This window comes from Crocodylus siamensis, chromosome 14, assembly GCF_052110815.1.
Source record: "Crocodylus siamensis isolate JL-2025a chromosome 14, ASM5211081v1, whole genome shotgun sequence".
Lineage (NCBI taxonomy): Eukaryota > Metazoa > Chordata > Crocodylia > Crocodylidae > Crocodylus > Crocodylus siamensis.
Window position 1 is genome coordinate 9,456,724 of NC_143408.1, and position 16,721 is coordinate 9,473,444.

The window sequence follows — 16,721 nt, forward strand, 5'->3', positions numbered from 1 at the left end:
CAGACACAGTGACAGTTCTCAGTTCTGGAGGTAGCCTGGCCAAATGAGTACAGTATACTTGAGGGACACTGTCAGACAGCAACCTTACTATGTAGGCAGAACTTCACAAGCTTAAGGAGACAGAATACATAAGAGGTAGAACCTGACCCTACGCAACTTATGCTTTATTTTTTTAGAAAGCAGAAAAGCCAATTGTTTTCCTACTTCCAGGTAAGCAAGGACATCGTTCTCCTGTTAACCATCTAAGATCCTGCACAATCCAAAATCAAAAGGCCGTGCATTCCACCCTGGGCCGAGCTATCCTGTTGTGATTAGTGTTGGATGCTTGTGCTTGTGTTCCAAATCAGGAAGGCCAGAAGCCAGGTCTTCTTGGATTCAATACACTGCTGAGCACAGTGGCTACATTGTCACAAAACACATGACCCGAGAAATAAAAATCCAAACAGCTGCTAACAGTTCTTTAAAAGAGTTTTATTCCCCATAAACTGTAACATTTTCACGTATCTGTCAGTCATCCAGAAGCAGAGTGCTGCACCCTCACAGACTCAGCCTCTCATTCTGTGCTATCCCAAAGCTGGGAAGAAGTGGAATTTTAAATAATCCATAACTCTTACAAACTCTCCCCCCTGTGCTCCAAATGCACAGGTGCTTGCTGTACAAAATCCCAAGGAGTCCTGCTCTCTGAGACTGCTGGAAGGAGTGTTTGCCCTCTAAGTAGAATTCTCAACTTGCATTCAGCGAACATGGAAAGAGGTAACTACTGGCTTAAATGGGGGAAAAGAGTGCACATCCCTTCCCCTCTGCTAGCAGTTCCCTCTACACACACACACACACACACACACACACACTGAAAAGCCAATGGTATACTGCATGCATTGATTTCAGAAAGGGATAACATGAAGGAAACAACTGGTTATGACACCAAAATTAAAGAGTTAAAAGCAATGAAGTACAAAACTGACTCCTGCTGCTTTTTGTTTTGACAAGATTTGCTCAGATGCTCTTCCAACTACATTAAACAGGCAACTTCTAGGAAACCAAGCGTTAAGATAGAAACACTAGGCTGAATACACAAGCAGAGAACACTTCTTACATAGACTTCAGTGGGAGTGAAGAGCGCTTAGGTCCTGAATGCCACATCATGTGCCTACAGCTAAAGCTCAACCTGTCACCAGTGAAAAGCCTAGGGGCACAGGAAGCATGTCAATTTTTCAACTCCTTGATGGGTTAATTCCAGCAAGTAATACTCTGAAGACTTGTAGTACAGTAAAATTATATCATGACTATAATCTCTGGTGAGAAGCAACATGTGAAATATCCCCTCTAGGGTAACCATTATGGCATCCCAAGAACTGCCATCACCTTCATGGCACATTTGATTTCACAGCACCACAAGGGTCATTTCTGATTCTCCAGTGCCAATTTCCCACAGTACATATACTTGTGCTGGGGGAATGTCCTTATTTTAGTGCAACTGTCACCCAGTCAAACCCCTGAGAACTTGTCAAGATCTATTTGAATAGCATCTGCAGGGAGTGCAAAGATGATTGAGCCAACCTGCAGGCAGGAAATTCCTGAAAAAAGCAGAAAAACAAAAGTGTTATTTTTGATAATCTTCTGTGCCAGGGCTTTGGATTTCATTTCAGTTTTAAAGCTGTGGGGGGAAAACAAACCACTCTAAAGAGGCCAAAAGATCAGCAAAGTATCCCAGCATTCAGGAGTTTGATGTTTCCCCTGGATTCAACACCCACACACATCTGCCCCAACACCCACACGCATCTGGCCAGTTATCAAATAGCCACTGAAAGAAGAGACAGCAAGTTTCTCAGAACAGAGGAGTCTGGAGGTAGAACTGCAGTCAAAACTACTTCCATACCACAAAAAAAATTTGGCAGTGGGGAGCGACCCCATCCTTACTCTTACTCAGAGATGAGCACTATGCATGCATGCGTGCAAACATGTGTTGAGGGAAAATGTTCTCCTGCACACACACACAGAGAACACAACTCACTGGGGCACAGGCAGCTGAGAAGTGCATTTACAGGAAAGACATGGGGATAATCTCCCAGAGAGAAGAGCTCGTGGCAAGCTGGGATGGGACAAGGAGCATCTTCTCCCCTCCAGAACAAAGGTGCTCAGGAAGGGGTGGGCTCTCTCCCCTTCCGAGTAGCTGCACCAAATGGTTTGGATCCAGCGTAGGGGTAAGAAACCTACCCATCAAGGAAACGTAGTTGAGGGTCTTCTGGCAGGCATGAGCTGTTCCTTGGAAGTTTTTTCAAGGCTGATACTGGTGAAGTTGGTCTTTTTTCTGGATTGTTGCCATGCAGTAAGGCAGCCTATACCCACCAGGACACTCAAGAGCACTGCATAGTAAAGAGCAGAGAACTGCTTTAATATCACCTTATATTAGACAGTAGATGCAATTCAGCTGCTCCAGCCCAGTGCCCATGAGACAGGCCAGTCAAAAACCTTTAAGGATAAGCAGCAGGCTGAGTGCCTTGGAGGAGTGGAAAGGAAGGGAAGTTAGTGCCTGTCCCATGCTGGGTGATTCCGCTTCAAGCAGCAGGTGGCACAACACGGCTTAGATGGCTGTGGGGCTACATCATGCTGCAAGAAGAGGGAGTTTGAGAAACCTAGCAGGGCAAGGCTCCGGTAAGCTGTTACTGAACAAACAGCATCTGAATCACTCTGACCTGAGCCCTGTTTCACTTGACTCCACTAAGCAAAAGCCAAGATGAGCTGCAGCTTTGGAGTCTCACATACCAAAGGTAGCTATCACCCACAAGGGAGCTTGATGCAGAAATGGTCCTGGGGTCTCATATGGAGTCTCTGAAATGAAAGCACAGGACAGTCAGTCATTGGGTATTTAAATGATCTTTGTCACACTGAGCTTGAGGCCAACTCTAAAAGGAGTCTGTGCAAGATCATGAGCCCTCCTGCTTTCCACCACCACAGGGGGATCTTTCAAGCAAGATCTACCCCTGCTGTTTCTGTGCAAAAAGCCCACGTGCACCAGGAAAAAGTGACTTAGATGGCAAAGGGCACAAACAGAACTAACATAGCACTGGGGGAAACTGAAGAACTCCCTCTGCCCAACCCAAGAAAGTCTCGGGCCTCGAACACTCCCTGGAAACGCACAAGTGACTCACGTCTGGTCAAACAGTCATTCAGGAGCAAAATGTGCCTCTGTAAAGGACCAACAGGCAAAGCATCCCCTCCTTATTGCATCTCCACCCACAACTATACACTCCCAGCCCGCCAGCTCCAGCATCCGCCTGCCGGCGCTCTTGCCCCGCACCCAGCCTGCGACCATCTCGGTCCATTCACACCTCTGACCTGTGCTGGCCGTGCTGGGCCCCGCAGAGGACCGGGCCTCCCGGAGCTGGCAGGCTTCGGCAGATTCATCCGTGCCATCGGGACAGTCCCTGCGGCCGTCACAGAGGAACTCGCCCACGCCGCACGGGGGCGCCTCTGCGACCAGGGGAGAGCAGGGCGGTGAGGGGAGCGCTCCGGGCCGCGCTGGGGGCCCTCCCCAGGGGCAGCCCGGCCCCCCCCGCACCTGCGCTGGGCGACGCGCAGTCCCGCTCGTCCTCCCCGTGGTCGCAGTCGTCGTGGCCGTCGCAGAGCCAGGTGCGCGGGAAGCAGGCGCCGCCGGGCGCGCAGCGGAACTCGTGCTCGGGGCATGGCGCGGGCCCTGCGCGGACGCGGCCGTTAGCTGGGCCCCCCCTCCCCCCGCCACGCGGCCCGCGCACCAATGAGAAGTGCGGGTGTGCGAGGGGGGCGGAAACACGCGGCGCGCAGCCAATAGGCGCTGCCGAGGGCGCGTCCCGCCCGCGCCGCTTTACAGCCCTTTGCGCTCGAGCGACACCCCCCATCCCGACCTTGTCCAGACGACTGGAGGCGCGCGGGCACCAGCAGCCCCGCCAGCAGCAGCAGCAGCAGCAGCCGCCGATCCGCCATCTGCCCGCGACCGCGACGCAGCAGCAGACAAGGAGAGCGCGCGGTGGTCGGTGCAGGCGCAGAAAACTGGGGGGCGGGACCGCGGGACGCACGCGCACATCGCACCCGCAAATCCGAAGGGGAGTACCCATGCGCGTTGAAGCTGTTGGCGACCCCTGGTGGCCTCGGTGCCGCGCACGTGGGCCCGGCCCTTCTCTGCCCCCAGCTGCCCGGGGACTGGTGCGCATGTGCCACCGCTACACACGTGTGTCAGCGCCCTTGAGCCCAAACCTGACCCGGCTTCCCGCGCTGCACCCCTCCCTGCTCCGGGACTTCTGCCAAATTTCTGCAGCAAGAACCAAAGCCAAGTACGAATAGCCACCTCCTCCCCCCGACGTGTTGCCGAGCCGGGGACAGGGGCAAGGAGATGTTCCTATTCTGCAAAATTCAATTTTCTACAGATGTCCGTGGTGGCGGATGTAGAACAGCGGCTCCAAGCTGCAACAGCAGCGTAAGTTTAGGGTAGAAATGAGGAAAAGCTCTTTCACCAGGAGGGTTATAAAGCACTGGAACAGGCTGCCGGAGGGGCAGCGAACTCTCCATCCCTGGAGGTTTTTAAGACCCTGGTGGAGAAAGCCTCACTTGGGATGAGCTAGTTGGGGCTGGTCCTGGTTTGAGCAGAGGGCTGGGCTCACTAGAGCAGTGTTTCTCAACCTCTAGGTCACAAGAATACTTGAAAGGGTCGCAAGCAAACAAAATATGGATCAACAAACTTTAAACACAGGTTCTCCTTTAAAGGAGAACAACATAGGAACCATGGCTTTCCCCACGCAGGCCGGCAGAGTCCAAGCCTGCAAGGAGTGATTGGGGCCCCCTGCCTCGCACACTGGGGCCTGGGGGGCAGCAAGGCAGGAGTGAGGGGCACGGGCTGGGGCAAATGGGTCCTCGTGCAAAAAAAAAAAGGGTTGAGAACTGCTGCACTAGATGACCTCCTGAGGTCCCTTCCAACCCTAATTTTCTATGATTAGAAAGTTTTCTTCCATAAAAACTTCTTTCAATTGCAGAGGCTGTAGAAGGATGGCTTAAAAAAATCCTACCATATGTTGGGGGGAGGGGTGGAAATCATCTACTACAGTATTGTAGTTCCGTGCAGGGTACATTTATCCATGTCCTTGAGCCTTTTTTGGGACTGGTGGCATATGAATCTGATAAATAATTGCCTCAAGTGGAAACATCCATGCAATGGGATAAAGTTACAAGAAAAAACCTGAGATAAATGTCTAGAAAACATACTGAGGACAGTCTGAAGGACTAAGAAAAAGGTGTGGCAGTCTTCCAAGGAAACAAAATCCCATGCTAAAGCTGATGTAATTTGCCCTGACAATTTTATGAGACCTGAAATAGTGGTGTAACCATGACAGCCTAGGGAACAGGCAAAGAAAATTTGTTTGGTGACCTCTTTTATTGGACCAACTATATACATGGGAGAGATGTTAAGACAGTCTTTCAGGGTCCTTTCTTAAGTCTGAGAAGGAAGCAGATACAGCCCAAGTTAAATACAAGATAAAACCATTATAACTTTATTTTTTATGACTTGATTTTTATAGAGTATTACTTTTATGACTAGGAACCAAGTATTCAGCTAAAACTGGATTTAGAAATGGCAAGGTTAATCATTCACTTTGCCATAAGGGCTAGATGCTATTCAACCTAATCAGCCTTAGATTAGATGCATTTTAAAAATATGTTTATTTTGCTACTTTAGCTATATCTTAAGGGAGCTAGCTGTAAAACACTACTGAAGACAGGAAAAAGTAGCTTCATTGCAGTCCAAGTGAAGCTTGGCTGACCTTGCCTAGCTGTATTGCCTTGTTTTCAGTAGGTTTCTGCAGTGAGATTGCTTATTACCTTGCTGTAAGCAGACCTCTTGGCAGTGAGCACAGCTTTACTCAAGCTAATTCCATTTTATTTGAGGTGGGGGTTAGCACCCTTTTAGGGCTACAGGCTGGATTGAGCCAGTTCAGGTGGAACCCAGGTGCTGGCACATGGAAAACATTACTGCTGTCACTTTTCCCCAGGGCAGGGCAGGGTAGGACTGGGTGGCAGGGGAAAGGGATTGCTGAGGAAACACCCCCTATTTCCCCCCCACACCAATGTCACCAAAACCCCATGGCTCAGCAGGGGCCATATTTTCCTTTAAGTTTTGATGCAAATCAATATCCCCTATTAGTGTCCTTTGCATGCAAAGCAGAAATCATAATACTTGTTTGCTGAGTGATTAAATGACTGATTGCAGGTTCTCTTTCTGGTATGTTTTCACTGCAGAGTTAAGTCACAGCCCATTTTTGCCCTACTCCCCTCCCATCTGTACATACAACCTTGTCTCATATATGATGAGGTGCTTTCAGCCTGACCTAGCTGAGGCAGAAGGATAGAAGGTAGGTACTATTTTCACTTGGGCTTGTTATTCACCAGTCTCACAAGAATGAAGTCTAAACTGCTCAAATGCCAGAGTATTCTAATACCTTCCTGCAATTACCCACTGTGTACCCAGAAGGTCAAACAAATCCTTAAAATTCACTGGGGAAAAAGGAAAAAAATCAGTAGAGCTCAGCTTACTGAGCTGCACAAGGATATAAACTCAGAAGACCTAGTCAGTTTGCAGTCCCTTACACACACATGGGTACACACACCCCACCCATGCATGTTGCCCAGGGATTTGAGTGCTGCATTACCTGCAGGCTAGGTTAACCCACCTACACTTCAAGGAAACTCTGGAATTAAGCGCAATCTGTATGTCCCAAAGGCATAAGAAATTGTCAGTAAAGCTTGACATGGCCAGCAGAGGAAATAAATGGATTCCTTGGGCAACGAACAACAGTCAATATCACACTTAATGCACGTCATCTCTCAGACTATCAGTCGAAAAGGTTTCCATACCATATGGAATGGCACACTTTATACCAACTACTCAAAGTTCTTCACCTCCTGTTAGAAGAATTTTTCAATTAGAATTGCACATGTCTGAAGTGATATTTGAGCTGGAGTTTAGTCCTAGTAATTTGGACAAATGTCTCTGGCCGGAGACGCTTGGAAATTGCTAGTCTCAGTAGCCAACATCTGTGATCAGGAATTTGGAGCTATAATCCCCATCCTGGCTATGGCACCACTTACAAAACCCTGCCCTGTAGCAGCAATGCAGAGTATTCCTCTGGTAATAATTAACATGGAAGTATCATCAGTTCTACTTTGTACAACAACTGTGTTTTGGAGTCTCTCTCCAGGAGTTGCTAGGTTTGTGTGCTAGCCAAGTTGTGTTGCTTAGAGCACTGACTGTCAGCCAGGGTGCTGCAGCACTGCAGGATGCCATGAGATCCTTTTGAGGGTGCCACAGGGTGCCATGCAATATTACGTGTACAAAAACAACACAAGATTCACAAAATCCAGAGATTTCAAATAGGAAACCAGTGTCAAAACCATTCTGACCTGTTGTGGTATTTCTGAGTTCTTTGCAACAGAAGAATTGCTTTATTATTTCTCCATAGTCAAGAAAACAAATGAAAGCTAAGAGATGGGATTTTCCAAGGGGTTCCTGGGTCTAAAACTCCACCAATGTGGAGTTTAGAAAGTCAGACCCCCCTTTTTTTTTTCTTTAAACAGAAAATTGTGGGGGGGGGGAGGAAATAATCATTCCCAAAACTCATTTAGATGGAGAGAGTCCTCTAAAATAACAAAAGTCGACATTACAGATAAATATTTATTTACCAGACACCAACAAAACTCTCTCAGACAGGCAAGTTCTCATTAATACTACCAAAGCTAACCTCTTTGCTCACTTTTCAGGCAGACTGTTTCTTTTAAATCAATCCTGAGAAATACCGTCATATTGAGACTTCTCTTCATACTTGTTTACTTTACAGATAAGGTTCATCTGTTGACAATTCCCATTTCCTTGGTGGAACTCCTGGTGTCACTCCCTTTTTCCCAGTTGTTGCTACTGTAGAGTCCGAGCTGGGAAGAAGGAGAGACTAGGCTTCAGGAATCATTAACTCTTTTGGATATTAGTTGTTTTGGAGGTGTTTTCACTGCAGAGTTAAGGCAGATCCCATTGTTGCCCTCCCATTCACACATATAACTCTCTCAGAGCTACTGGTAACACAGAGGTTTTAAGGAATCCAGCTCCAGCCCTAATCATACTGATTCTCAAGAGAAGATCCACAGAGGCATTTATTCAGCATCCTATTACTAGCATCTGTGTGCTTCCTTATAGTACTCCACACTAATTTTCAACCTAATTTGACCCTGCTTAGCTAGCAAAGTCACAGCAGATCTTGTATGGTCATAGGCCATAGGATAAACAGGACCTACCTGCCAGCTTGAGCACCTGATACAAGGGTTTTCTGTGGTGACATAACAATAATTGGAGGATAGGTCTCTCTGCGTCCATCCCGGGTACAGTAGTAGTTATCCGCAAGTTTGTGACTGGGACCCAAGGGAAGTTGAGGTGGTGGCTGAGTTCTAAGAAGACAGTTTAAAAAAAAAAAAAAAGCTTCAAAGCATACAAGATATTAAGCAAAAAACCAGATTCTTACTATTAATGCATCAGGTTATCACTCAGAACTAGAAACCTGACTTTAGAGCACCTTTTAATGAAACTAAAGGCTCACAGAGCACAGCAGGATATTCTGGTCTTCTGCAAATGAAATACAAAAAGGGGCTCTCATACTCCAAGGCCTATGGAGTGTGTTAAAGAGACTCAGTATTGCTCAGCTGCAAACTAGTAAAAAAGGATATGTAGAGCGAACTTGTGGCCTGGCACTGGGCTACACTAACACATCTGCAGGAAGAACAAGGATGCTGTAACGAGACAGAGTTTTTGGTTGTAGCCATGTTGGTCTAAGGACATAGGCAGGCAAGGTTCTTTGGGTAGATGTGATCCCTTGTATTAGACCGAGTAGTTGGAAAAAGTTCTTAGCAAGCTTTTGGGCCCAGTCACCCGTCTTCAGGCACAGGAAGTCTCTGCTGTTCTGAGACTCCAATGAGAGAAGATACAAATATGGCAGGATTGTCAGTGATAATGTAAATAGGTAGAAATTAGAAAGACAAAAGGTGAAGCAGGGCGTGGGGAAGAGAGCAGGGGGAAAAAGGCTAAAGGGAGACATTACAGTGACAGAATACAAGGTAGAAAAGAGGCTAACCAGTTAAAAAGAAAATAGTTGGAGATCAGGAAAACAGGAATGAGAGAAACTACAAGTGTGAGGGGATGTAGTGAAAATATAAATAGGGAAGGAGGAGAAACAAGGTAAAGTGGGGGGGGAAGAAGGCAGAGGAAAGAGAAGCCAAATGGAAACATTACAGTGGTATTAATACATGATTCATAGATTGTAAGGCTGGAAGGGACCTCAGAAGTTCATTGGGTCTAGCCCCCTGCAACAGGCAGGAAAAGTGACAGGTGGGGTCAGGTGACCCCAGCAAAGTGACTGTCCAGTCTCCTCTTGAAGATCTCCAGGGTAGGTGATTGCACCACCTCTAGAGGGAGCTTATTCCACAGTCTAGACACCCTGACTGTGAAGAAATGTTTCCTAATCTTGAGCCTGAAATGGTCTTCTAGGAGTTTGTGGCCTTTACTCCTGGTTCTCCCCAAGGGTGCCCTGGTGAAGGAGTTGTTCATTGAGCCCCTGATGTACTCCCCTGACGTAGCATTAAACTGCTACCAAGTCTCCTCTCAGCCTTCTCTTTTTCAGGCTGAAGAATCCCAGGTCCCTCAGCCTTTTTGCGTTCAGCTTGCTGTGCAAGCCTCTAATCATACAGGTGGCCCTTCTCTGGACTCTGTCAAGTCTTACCACGTCCTTGTTAAAATGTGGCACCCAGAACTGGACGCAGTACTGCAGCTGCGGTCTCACCGGTGCTGAGTACAGCAGAAGAATCACCTCCTTTGTCTTGCTGGAGATTCATCAATCGATGCATGCCAGAGTATTATTTGCCCTGCTGGCAACAGTTGCACTGGCAGCTCACGTTCCTAGTGTGGTCAGTTATAACCCCCAGGCCTCTTTCATGTGGTGTTGGTCAGATCGGTGTTTCCAAGCCTGCAGGTGTGCAGGGGATTATTCGTCCCCAGGTGGAGCACTTTATCTTTCTCAGAGTTGAACTTCATTTGGTTCTGACTCGCCTAACCTGCCAGCCTCTTTAGAGCCATCTGAATCTGTAGCCTATCTTCAAGCATGACTATGCTTCCCTATAGTTTCATAACTGGTAGGGTCGGAGCAGATGACCTGAGCAGATCATCAAATCTAACCCCCTGCCACAGGCAGGAAAGAATGCTGGGGTCAAATGACCCCAGCAAGGTGTAAATCTAGCCTCTTTTTAAAGACCCCCAGGGTAGGAGCCAGCACCACTTCTCTTGGAAGTTGGTTCCAGACCCTAGCTACCCTGACTGTGAAGCAGTGCCTCCTGATAGCTAGCCTGAGACTTGGTGTCATCTCATACATAGCCATAACTTGGTATCATCTGTGAACTTGGCCAGTGAGCTCTTTGTCCCTGCATCCAAATCACTGATGAAGATGTTGAAAACTACTGGACCAAGCACCAACCCCTGCGGGACACCACTGCCCACTTCTCGCCAAGACAACACTGATCCATTCATTAGGACTCCCTGGGTCCTACCCCACAGTCAGCTTTGTGCCCACCTAACCGTCTCACAGCTAAGCCCACCATCTCCTGGAAGATCATTTCAGACTCATTTCAGGCTCAACATTAGGAAAACTACTTCACAACCAGGGTGTCCTGACTGTGACTGTTATTCCTAGTTTCTCCCAAGGATGCCCTGGTGAACAGTTGTTCACTGAGCCCTAGATGTACTGATGTAGCAGTAAGCTGCTACCAAGTCCCCTCTCAGCCATCTCTTTTTCAGGCTGAAGAGTCCCAGGTCCCTCAGCCTTTCCTCATATGGCTTGCCATGCAAGTCTCTGATTATATGGGCAGCCCTTCTCTGGACTCTCTCAAGCTTTAACGCATCCGTGTTAAGGTGCAGAGCCCAGAACTGGGCACAGTACTCCAGCTGCAGTCTCACCAATGCCGAGAAGAGCTGAGTAGAACAGGAGAATCACTTCTTTGCAATGGTTTTGCTGGAGAGGTATCAATTGATGCATGCCAGCATGTTGTTGGCCCTGCTGGCTATAGCATCGCGCTGCCGGCTCATGTTCATACTGTGGTCAATTATTACCCCCAGGTCTTGGTGACAAGTGATGGGGCATCTTCAGCACAAGTTTTGCCTATCAGCAGCTAGTGGTGCCGGGCCCCAGAATGCCACTGCACACATCATCTTGACAGCTGGCAGGCATCACAACAGGGGCTAGCAGGTCTGCAGCTTTCACCCTGCTGTGCCTTAACACACACAGTGTTACCCATGTCGAGTTTTGCTCATCCACAGCTTGAGGTGCAGTTCCCCCCAAACCCCTGCACCTATCTCCTTGAAACTTGTCGGGCTGCGTGGCCTCTGCAAGGGCTACCATCCCTGCAGTTTCAACCCCACTGTGGCTTAACACATACATGTGACATGAGTTTGGCTCTCAAGACTTTGGGGTGCAGTTTCTCTGAACCCCCTGCACCTATCTTCTTGAAACCTGGCACGCTGCATGCCCTCAGAAGGGGCTACCATTCCTGTAAGTTTCATTCAAATCTGGCCAGAAATGACAGTGTTACAGGCTGTTTTAACCTTCCCCATTGTAGCCTGTGGGTGAAATGTCAAAACAGCATCAAAACGGCAAAACGTTTCAACTTGCCTCGTTTTATTTTGAGGCTGTGTCGACCATATCTGTTCCGTTTTGATTTTGCTGTTTTGACCCCAAAATAACATCAAAACAAACCTGGGGGTGAAATTTCACACAGCTCTAAAGGACACAACACTGGCCCTCTTCCGGTCCTCAGGGACCTCTCCAGAGCACGACGAGTTTCGGGACAGTTTCGCCAGGGGTTTTGTGATGACTCGGGCCAGCTCCTTCAGCACCCACAGATGGAGTTCATCCGGTCCTGCTCACTTATATATATTTTTTTTAATTGATCACACACCAGTTCTTCAGCAACAGTAAGAAGGCAGCCATGTCTACCCTGCTCATTCTGTACCCTATCCAGCGTGATTTTCCCCAGGGCTTGTTGAAATACGGATGCAAAGTTATCATTCAGGAGTTCAGTTTTCTCCTGGGTACCGGTAACTGGCTGTCCTGAGTTGCTGAGCAGAGGCCCCGTTTTCCCATTTGCTCTCTTCTTGATCCCTACATACCTACTATCCCCACGTACATACCTAATGTCTCCCTTTAGCGTTTTTTCCCCCCTGCTCTCTTCCCCCTCCCTCGTCTGCGTCACCTCATCTTGCTAATTTTCACCATTTACATCCTCGCTGACATCCTGCCAGGCCCTCAGCGTCTCCTGGCCCTTGGAGATCTCAGACCAGCAGAGACTCCCGGTGCCTGACAGGGCAACTGCACCCCAAGAACTTGGTACTCAGCTGTGATCACATCTGCCCAGAAAACCCGAGACGGGGCTCTCTCAGCTCCGGCCCGCGGGCGCTGGAGAGCGGGGTCGCAGCGGGCGGAAGACACTGCCTGCTCCCCCGCCCGGCCCCGGCGGGACGCACCTCTTGGAGATCTCCGTGTAGCGGAGGTTGAGCTTGGTCTGCAGGTTCCGCTGCAAGGCAAGGGGACAGCGTCTCAGGCGGAGCCGCGCCCAGACCCCCACCCCGGGCCGCCGCCTCGCTTACCCCCCCGCTCACCCCCAACAGGAAGTTGCGGACCCAGCGGACGATGGGGGTAGCGCCCGCCATCTTGAGCGCGGTGCAGGCTGGGAAGCAGGAGACCAGCGCGGTGCAGGGCGGGAAGCGCGTGGTGCATGCCTATATAAAGGGACGGGGGGGACGTTCCCCCTCTCCGCGCCGCGGCCGCCGCCATCATGGACACGAGCCGTGTGCAGCCCATCAAGCTCGCCCGGGTGCGGGGCCGGGGGGTGCGGGGCCGGGGTGGTCTACTCGCTCGCTCGCTCGCTCACTGACGCGTGTCTGTGTCCGCAGGTGACCAAGGTGCTGGGTCGGACCGGCTCACAGGGGCAGTGCACGCAGGTGAGCGCCGCAGGCGGGTGGTGCCGGTGCGGCTCCGTCGCTGCGGCCCGGCGGGGGGGGCGGCTCCGGCCTTCCCGCGGTGCAGGAGCCCGCGCTGGGGGGTTTCCTGGCCCTGGGGCTGAGCCTGCCCGGCACCGCGCCCCGGGCTCCGCTGCTCTTACCGTTTAGTCTCGCTTGCTGACCCCTGACGCGGGCACGGCCTGGTCTGGCCTGGCCGCAGGAAGCCCCCTTCGAGAAATGCACTTGTGTTATCCTGGCGTCTGGGGCTTTTAGTTTGAATCGTTGGGGCCGGGCCTGGGCACTGTCCCGTAGCGCTGAGCACCGCGTATTCAGGCGTGCTTGCCAGTGTGGCCTGGTGCTGGGTACCGGTTTCCCCCTTCCCGGTCAGTTCGCAATCTTCTTTGTGTCATTGAGGGACGGGCTGTTCCTGACCTTTCTCTGGAGGATTCGTTATTTTAATTTGCTTCGACTTCTCTGTCCCTAACTTTTTAAGGGCAGATGCTGAGACTTGATGGCTGGCGCTAGGGGCACACTGACAGGCTTTCTTGGCCAATACCAATAGGTGATGCTGATCCAATAACTGATATTTAGAAGTGGTGCAAGGCATCTTAAACTACTGACATAAGCCTTTGATTGTTTGTTCTGTGTTTATAATACACATGTGCACGCTTCCTTGGTGAGGAAGGCACCCACGAATGCCGCTGCCTCGCTTGCTCGCTCACGGCTCCTGTGCGCAGCCGCGCTCCCTGCACCGCTGCTGTCCCTGGCAGGCAGGGCCGACCCTCGCGTGGACAGTGGTGCTGGGTGTTTTTGGAGCCCCAGAGCACATGGCTGTCTCACCACCACCAGTGGGCCCTGTATAGCTCAGCTCCCGGTGGCCACCAGGGAGGAGCCACTTGCAAAGGCACCTGGTCCCCGGAGGAGCAAAGTGTCCCTTGCATAGTGCCTTACCCCACCCGTGCGCAGTCCAACATATCCATTGCTGCCCCAGTGCTCAGGCCCCTGCTGTGTGCACAAAGCAGGACCTCTGGTCACTTAGTTGCTGAGCATGGGGCCCTGTGACTGCTACCTGACATCCCTTCCCCCTCCCACTGCTTGCTGTGGTGGCCTCTGGCTGGTGGTGGGGCAGAGGGACAGGAGTATGCTCATCAGGGTGCTCTGGGCCTGTGGCCATAAATATCAGCTACAGCGACCAAAAAAAAGCCAATAGCCGATAACATCACTCCACCTTTTATTGGTGCCAACCCAACAGCTAACCGATCTATTGGCACACCTCTAGTTGCCATGAATAGCGGGTATGTTAGGAGTAGGATGTAGCGATCTGGAACAGGAGTTTCAGAGGGTGAAGGGTATGGTGAAATACACTTGTTTAGACTTTTCTGTTGGGTCCCTGGTAGGTTCGCGTTGAATTCATGGATGACACCAGCCGATCCATTATCCGGAACGTGAAAGGACCCGTCCGCGAGGGGGATGTCCTAACGCTGCTGGAATCTGAACGTGAAGCAAGGAGGTTGCGCTGATCAGCCTGGTAACTCATCTATTTCTCTTTCAGGTTTTAAACGGATGTTTTTGCATGATGATCTTCATTTGACTGTCTTAAGCACAGAGCTGGGGTATCTGCCTGGACTATAGAGCAGTGATTCTTAACCAGGGTGCTGTGACATCTTGGGGTGCCATGAGATAGTTTTAAAGCTGTGGTTCTCAACCTTTTTTGTACCGGGACCCTTTTGTCAATATTGATGACCAGTCTGAAACCTATTCCGCGGAGTGTGTGGGTATGGGGGGCCCTGAGCAGCCCCTTGCAGGTTGGAACTCTTGAGAGTCTGCAAGGGAAAAGCCAGGGTTTCCCACACTTTTCTTTAAGGGAGAATCCTTTTTGTTCATATATTCTGATGAGCCACCTTTTTTGGATCGTGTCCCATTGGTTGAGGTCCCTAAACACAGTGCTTTAAAGGATGCCTCAAGGTGTGAGGACATGAGCAGATAAGCATAGGTTCAGGCTTGTCCCTGTCTGGATGATCGCCTCCTCTTATTGCCTCATCCCCTCTGCAAGGAAACAAGCACTGTAGTGCATACATTTTATTTTCTGAAAGTGTGTGCCACTCAGTTCATGCAAATCCAGGGAGGGGTTCATTGAGCCCCTCTGATTTAGAGTGATCTGCGGTTATGTGAGACCCTGATCGAAGGTTAGGGACCTTAACTCTGAATCTGAGCCTTATATGGAAAAACAAGTATAGAATGTAAGGTTTGACATTTAGGCTGTGGCAATTTGGATGACTGTTCAGCATAAAATTATTTTTGGTAAACTAGCTATTTCTGCATCAGAAAATTAGATTTTAATGTTGCCATGACTCTTCTTATGGGCTGACCTGCATTATAAATATTTCCTATTTGGCCTTAGTAGAAAAGAATTAAATTAGCAGTCATGATAATGACCATGACTCTTTCAGAGTATACCAAGTGAAAGGTTTGGTTTAGTTTGGAAAAGTTTGCATTTAACTTAACTGCTGTTTTAACACAGTAGTATTGTCTAGTGAGTGAATTTGATGTTTCCTCTGCGTGACTGAACACAATGGTCTAGTTTTGTTCTACGCACTTTGCCTAGAGATACTCTGCAGTCTTTCACTGCTATTTTCAAGGTAATAGTTTGGGAAACAACACAGGTTTTGATTTCAAATCCAATCACATCAAGCATTCAATCCAAGCTGAAATATGGGCCCAAAGCCATAGTAATTTACATAGTATGCAGATGTCTTTGGACTGACTCTTCTAGAAATAACCTTATCTATGTAAAATAGTCTAGTCTTGGGAGACAGGCCCTGACCTGCTGGTGAAGTGGGGGCCAGTGGGTAGAAGCAATCCAGCCTACCCAGGGTCTGTAGGACTAAGCTCTATTCCCCCAGTGCTGCCAGGTAAACTGGGTGGAAGCAGTACTGCCTCCCTGCCCACCCAGCACTGAATGGTGTCCAGCAGAGGCTGGGGCATGTGTGGCCTACCCAGGACCTGCCTCATGGTGCCAGGTTGGGGAAGGGGCTGCTTCTGCCCAGTGTTCCCCACAGTACCTGGCAGATGCAGTCCAGCCCTGCAGACCCTGGGCTCCTGTTGCTGCTCATGTGCCAACTCTGGCCTGGCTGTGGGGAGTGAATGCGTGTGGCCCTCAACAACTTGCCAAAACTCATTAAGTGGCCCTCCAGCCCAAATAACTGCCCACTCCTGGTTTAGGCAGTTAACACTTCTGAAAATGGCTCAGAATATTTCCATTGATAAGATGCAGCTCATTTTTAGCTGTATAAGTGGTCCTGAAGTTTGAGGCTCCCCTTGAAACCTATGATGGTTATGGGCAGATAGGCAAGGTGCTAATTCCTACTAGTTACACTGCATAAGCTGCAGCATCACCAATAGCACTGTCAAGCTTTGTCTCTCACCTAGGTAGGAATAAAATGACATGCTTTAGTTGCTTTTCTAGTATTTCATTGCCTTGGAAATGGTTTCCTGATGATTATATGAGATGAACTGAAATGTGCATGATTTCTTTCAGATGACTAATCCTGGTGTATCTACCTTTCATTCTACACGGCTGTAATGAAGTAGCAGTGAATATCTGTGCTGCCAGACGTGCATGAAGAGGGGCACTGCATTTCGGTGACTAAAATAAAGGATTTTTTTTCCAGTA

At 49.5% G+C, this 16,721-nt stretch overlaps 3 protein-coding genes across 4 annotated transcripts; 1 reads left to right on the forward strand and 2 right to left on the reverse strand.

Moving 5' to 3' along the window:
- Window positions 1-455: 455 nt before the first annotated feature.
- Window positions 456-7,533, reverse strand: LOC149853343 (subgroup A Rous sarcoma virus receptor pg950-like). Its single transcript, XM_090028018.1, has 6 exons — window positions 3,882-7,533; window positions 3,560-3,694; window positions 3,337-3,471; window positions 2,764-2,829; window positions 2,215-2,363; window positions 456-1,574 (listed from the first exon to the last, which is right to left on the reverse strand). The coding sequence occupies exons 1-5, from the start codon at window positions 3,958-3,960 to the stop codon at window positions 2,218-2,220; spliced, it is 561 nt and encodes a 186-aa protein (XP_089884144.1). The 5' UTR covers window positions 3,961-7,533; the 3' UTR covers window positions 456-1,574; window positions 2,215-2,217.
- A 149-nt stretch (window positions 7,534-7,682) lies between these two features.
- On the reverse strand, window positions 7,683-12,814 carry NDUFA7 (NADH:ubiquinone oxidoreductase subunit A7). Its single transcript, XM_090028019.1, has 4 exons — window positions 12,707-12,814; window positions 12,572-12,621; window positions 8,308-8,457; window positions 7,683-7,950 (listed from the first exon to the last, which is right to left on the reverse strand). The coding sequence occupies exons 1-4, from the start codon at window positions 12,755-12,757 to the stop codon at window positions 7,854-7,856; spliced, it is 348 nt and encodes a 115-aa protein (XP_089884145.1). The 5' UTR covers window positions 12,758-12,814; the 3' UTR covers window positions 7,683-7,853.
- Window positions 12,811-16,721, forward strand: RPS28 (ribosomal protein S28). 2 transcript variants are annotated; one of them, XM_090028020.1, is made up of 4 exons: window positions 12,811-12,921; window positions 13,001-13,048; window positions 14,446-14,576; window positions 16,587-16,721. In XM_090028020.1, the coding sequence occupies exons 1-3, from the start codon at window positions 12,883-12,885 to the stop codon at window positions 14,566-14,568; spliced, it is 210 nt and encodes a 69-aa protein (XP_089884146.1). In that variant the 5' UTR covers window positions 12,811-12,882; the 3' UTR covers window positions 14,569-14,576; window positions 16,587-16,721. The 2 variants fall into 2 exon arrangements, with proteins under 2 accessions (XP_089884146.1, XP_089884147.1); XM_090028021.1 differs by having other exon boundaries at window positions 16,624-16,721.

What these genes read in the sequence shown, in the direction of transcription:
- NDUFA7 (XM_090028019.1), bottom strand. Translation starts at nt 12,757, where the DNA reads ATGGCGGGCGCTACCCCCATCGTCCGCTGGGTCCGCAACTTCCTGTTG. An exon ending in TACACGGAGATCTCCAAGAG is followed by an intron (nt 8,458 to 12,571) that starts GTGCGTCCCGCC and finishes CTGTCTTCTTAG; the next exon opens with AACTCAGCCACCACCTCAAC. An exon ending in TCAGGTGCTCAAGCTGGCAG is followed by an intron (nt 7,951 to 8,307) that starts GTAGGTCCTGTT and finishes CCTTCTTCCCAG; the next exon opens with CTCGGACTCTACAGTAGCAA.
- RPS28 (XM_090028020.1), top strand. Translation starts at nt 12,883, where the DNA reads ATGGACACGAGCCGTGTGCAGCCCATCAAGCTCGCCCGG. An exon ending in AGCCCATCAAGCTCGCCCGG is followed by an intron (nt 12,922 to 13,000) that starts GTGCGGGGCCGG and finishes CTGTGTCCGCAG; the next exon opens with GTGACCAAGGTGCTGGGTCG. An exon ending in CACAGGGGCAGTGCACGCAG is followed by an intron (nt 13,049 to 14,445) that starts GTGAGCGCCGCA and finishes GGTCCCTGGTAG; the next exon opens with GTTCGCGTTGAATTCATGGA.
- LOC149853343 (XM_090028018.1), bottom strand. Translation starts at nt 3,960, where the DNA reads ATGGCGGATCGGCGGCTGCTGCTGCTGCTGCTGCTGGCGGGGCTGCTG. An exon ending in CCTCCAGTCGTCTGGACAAG is followed by an intron (nt 3,695 to 3,881) that starts GTCGGGATGGGG and finishes GCGTCCGCGCAG; the next exon opens with GGCCCGCGCCATGCCCCGAG. An exon ending in GTGGGTGATAGCTACCTTTG is followed by an intron (nt 2,364 to 2,763) that starts GTATGTGAGACT and finishes TTTACTATGCAG; the next exon opens with TGCTCTTGAGTGTCCTGGTG.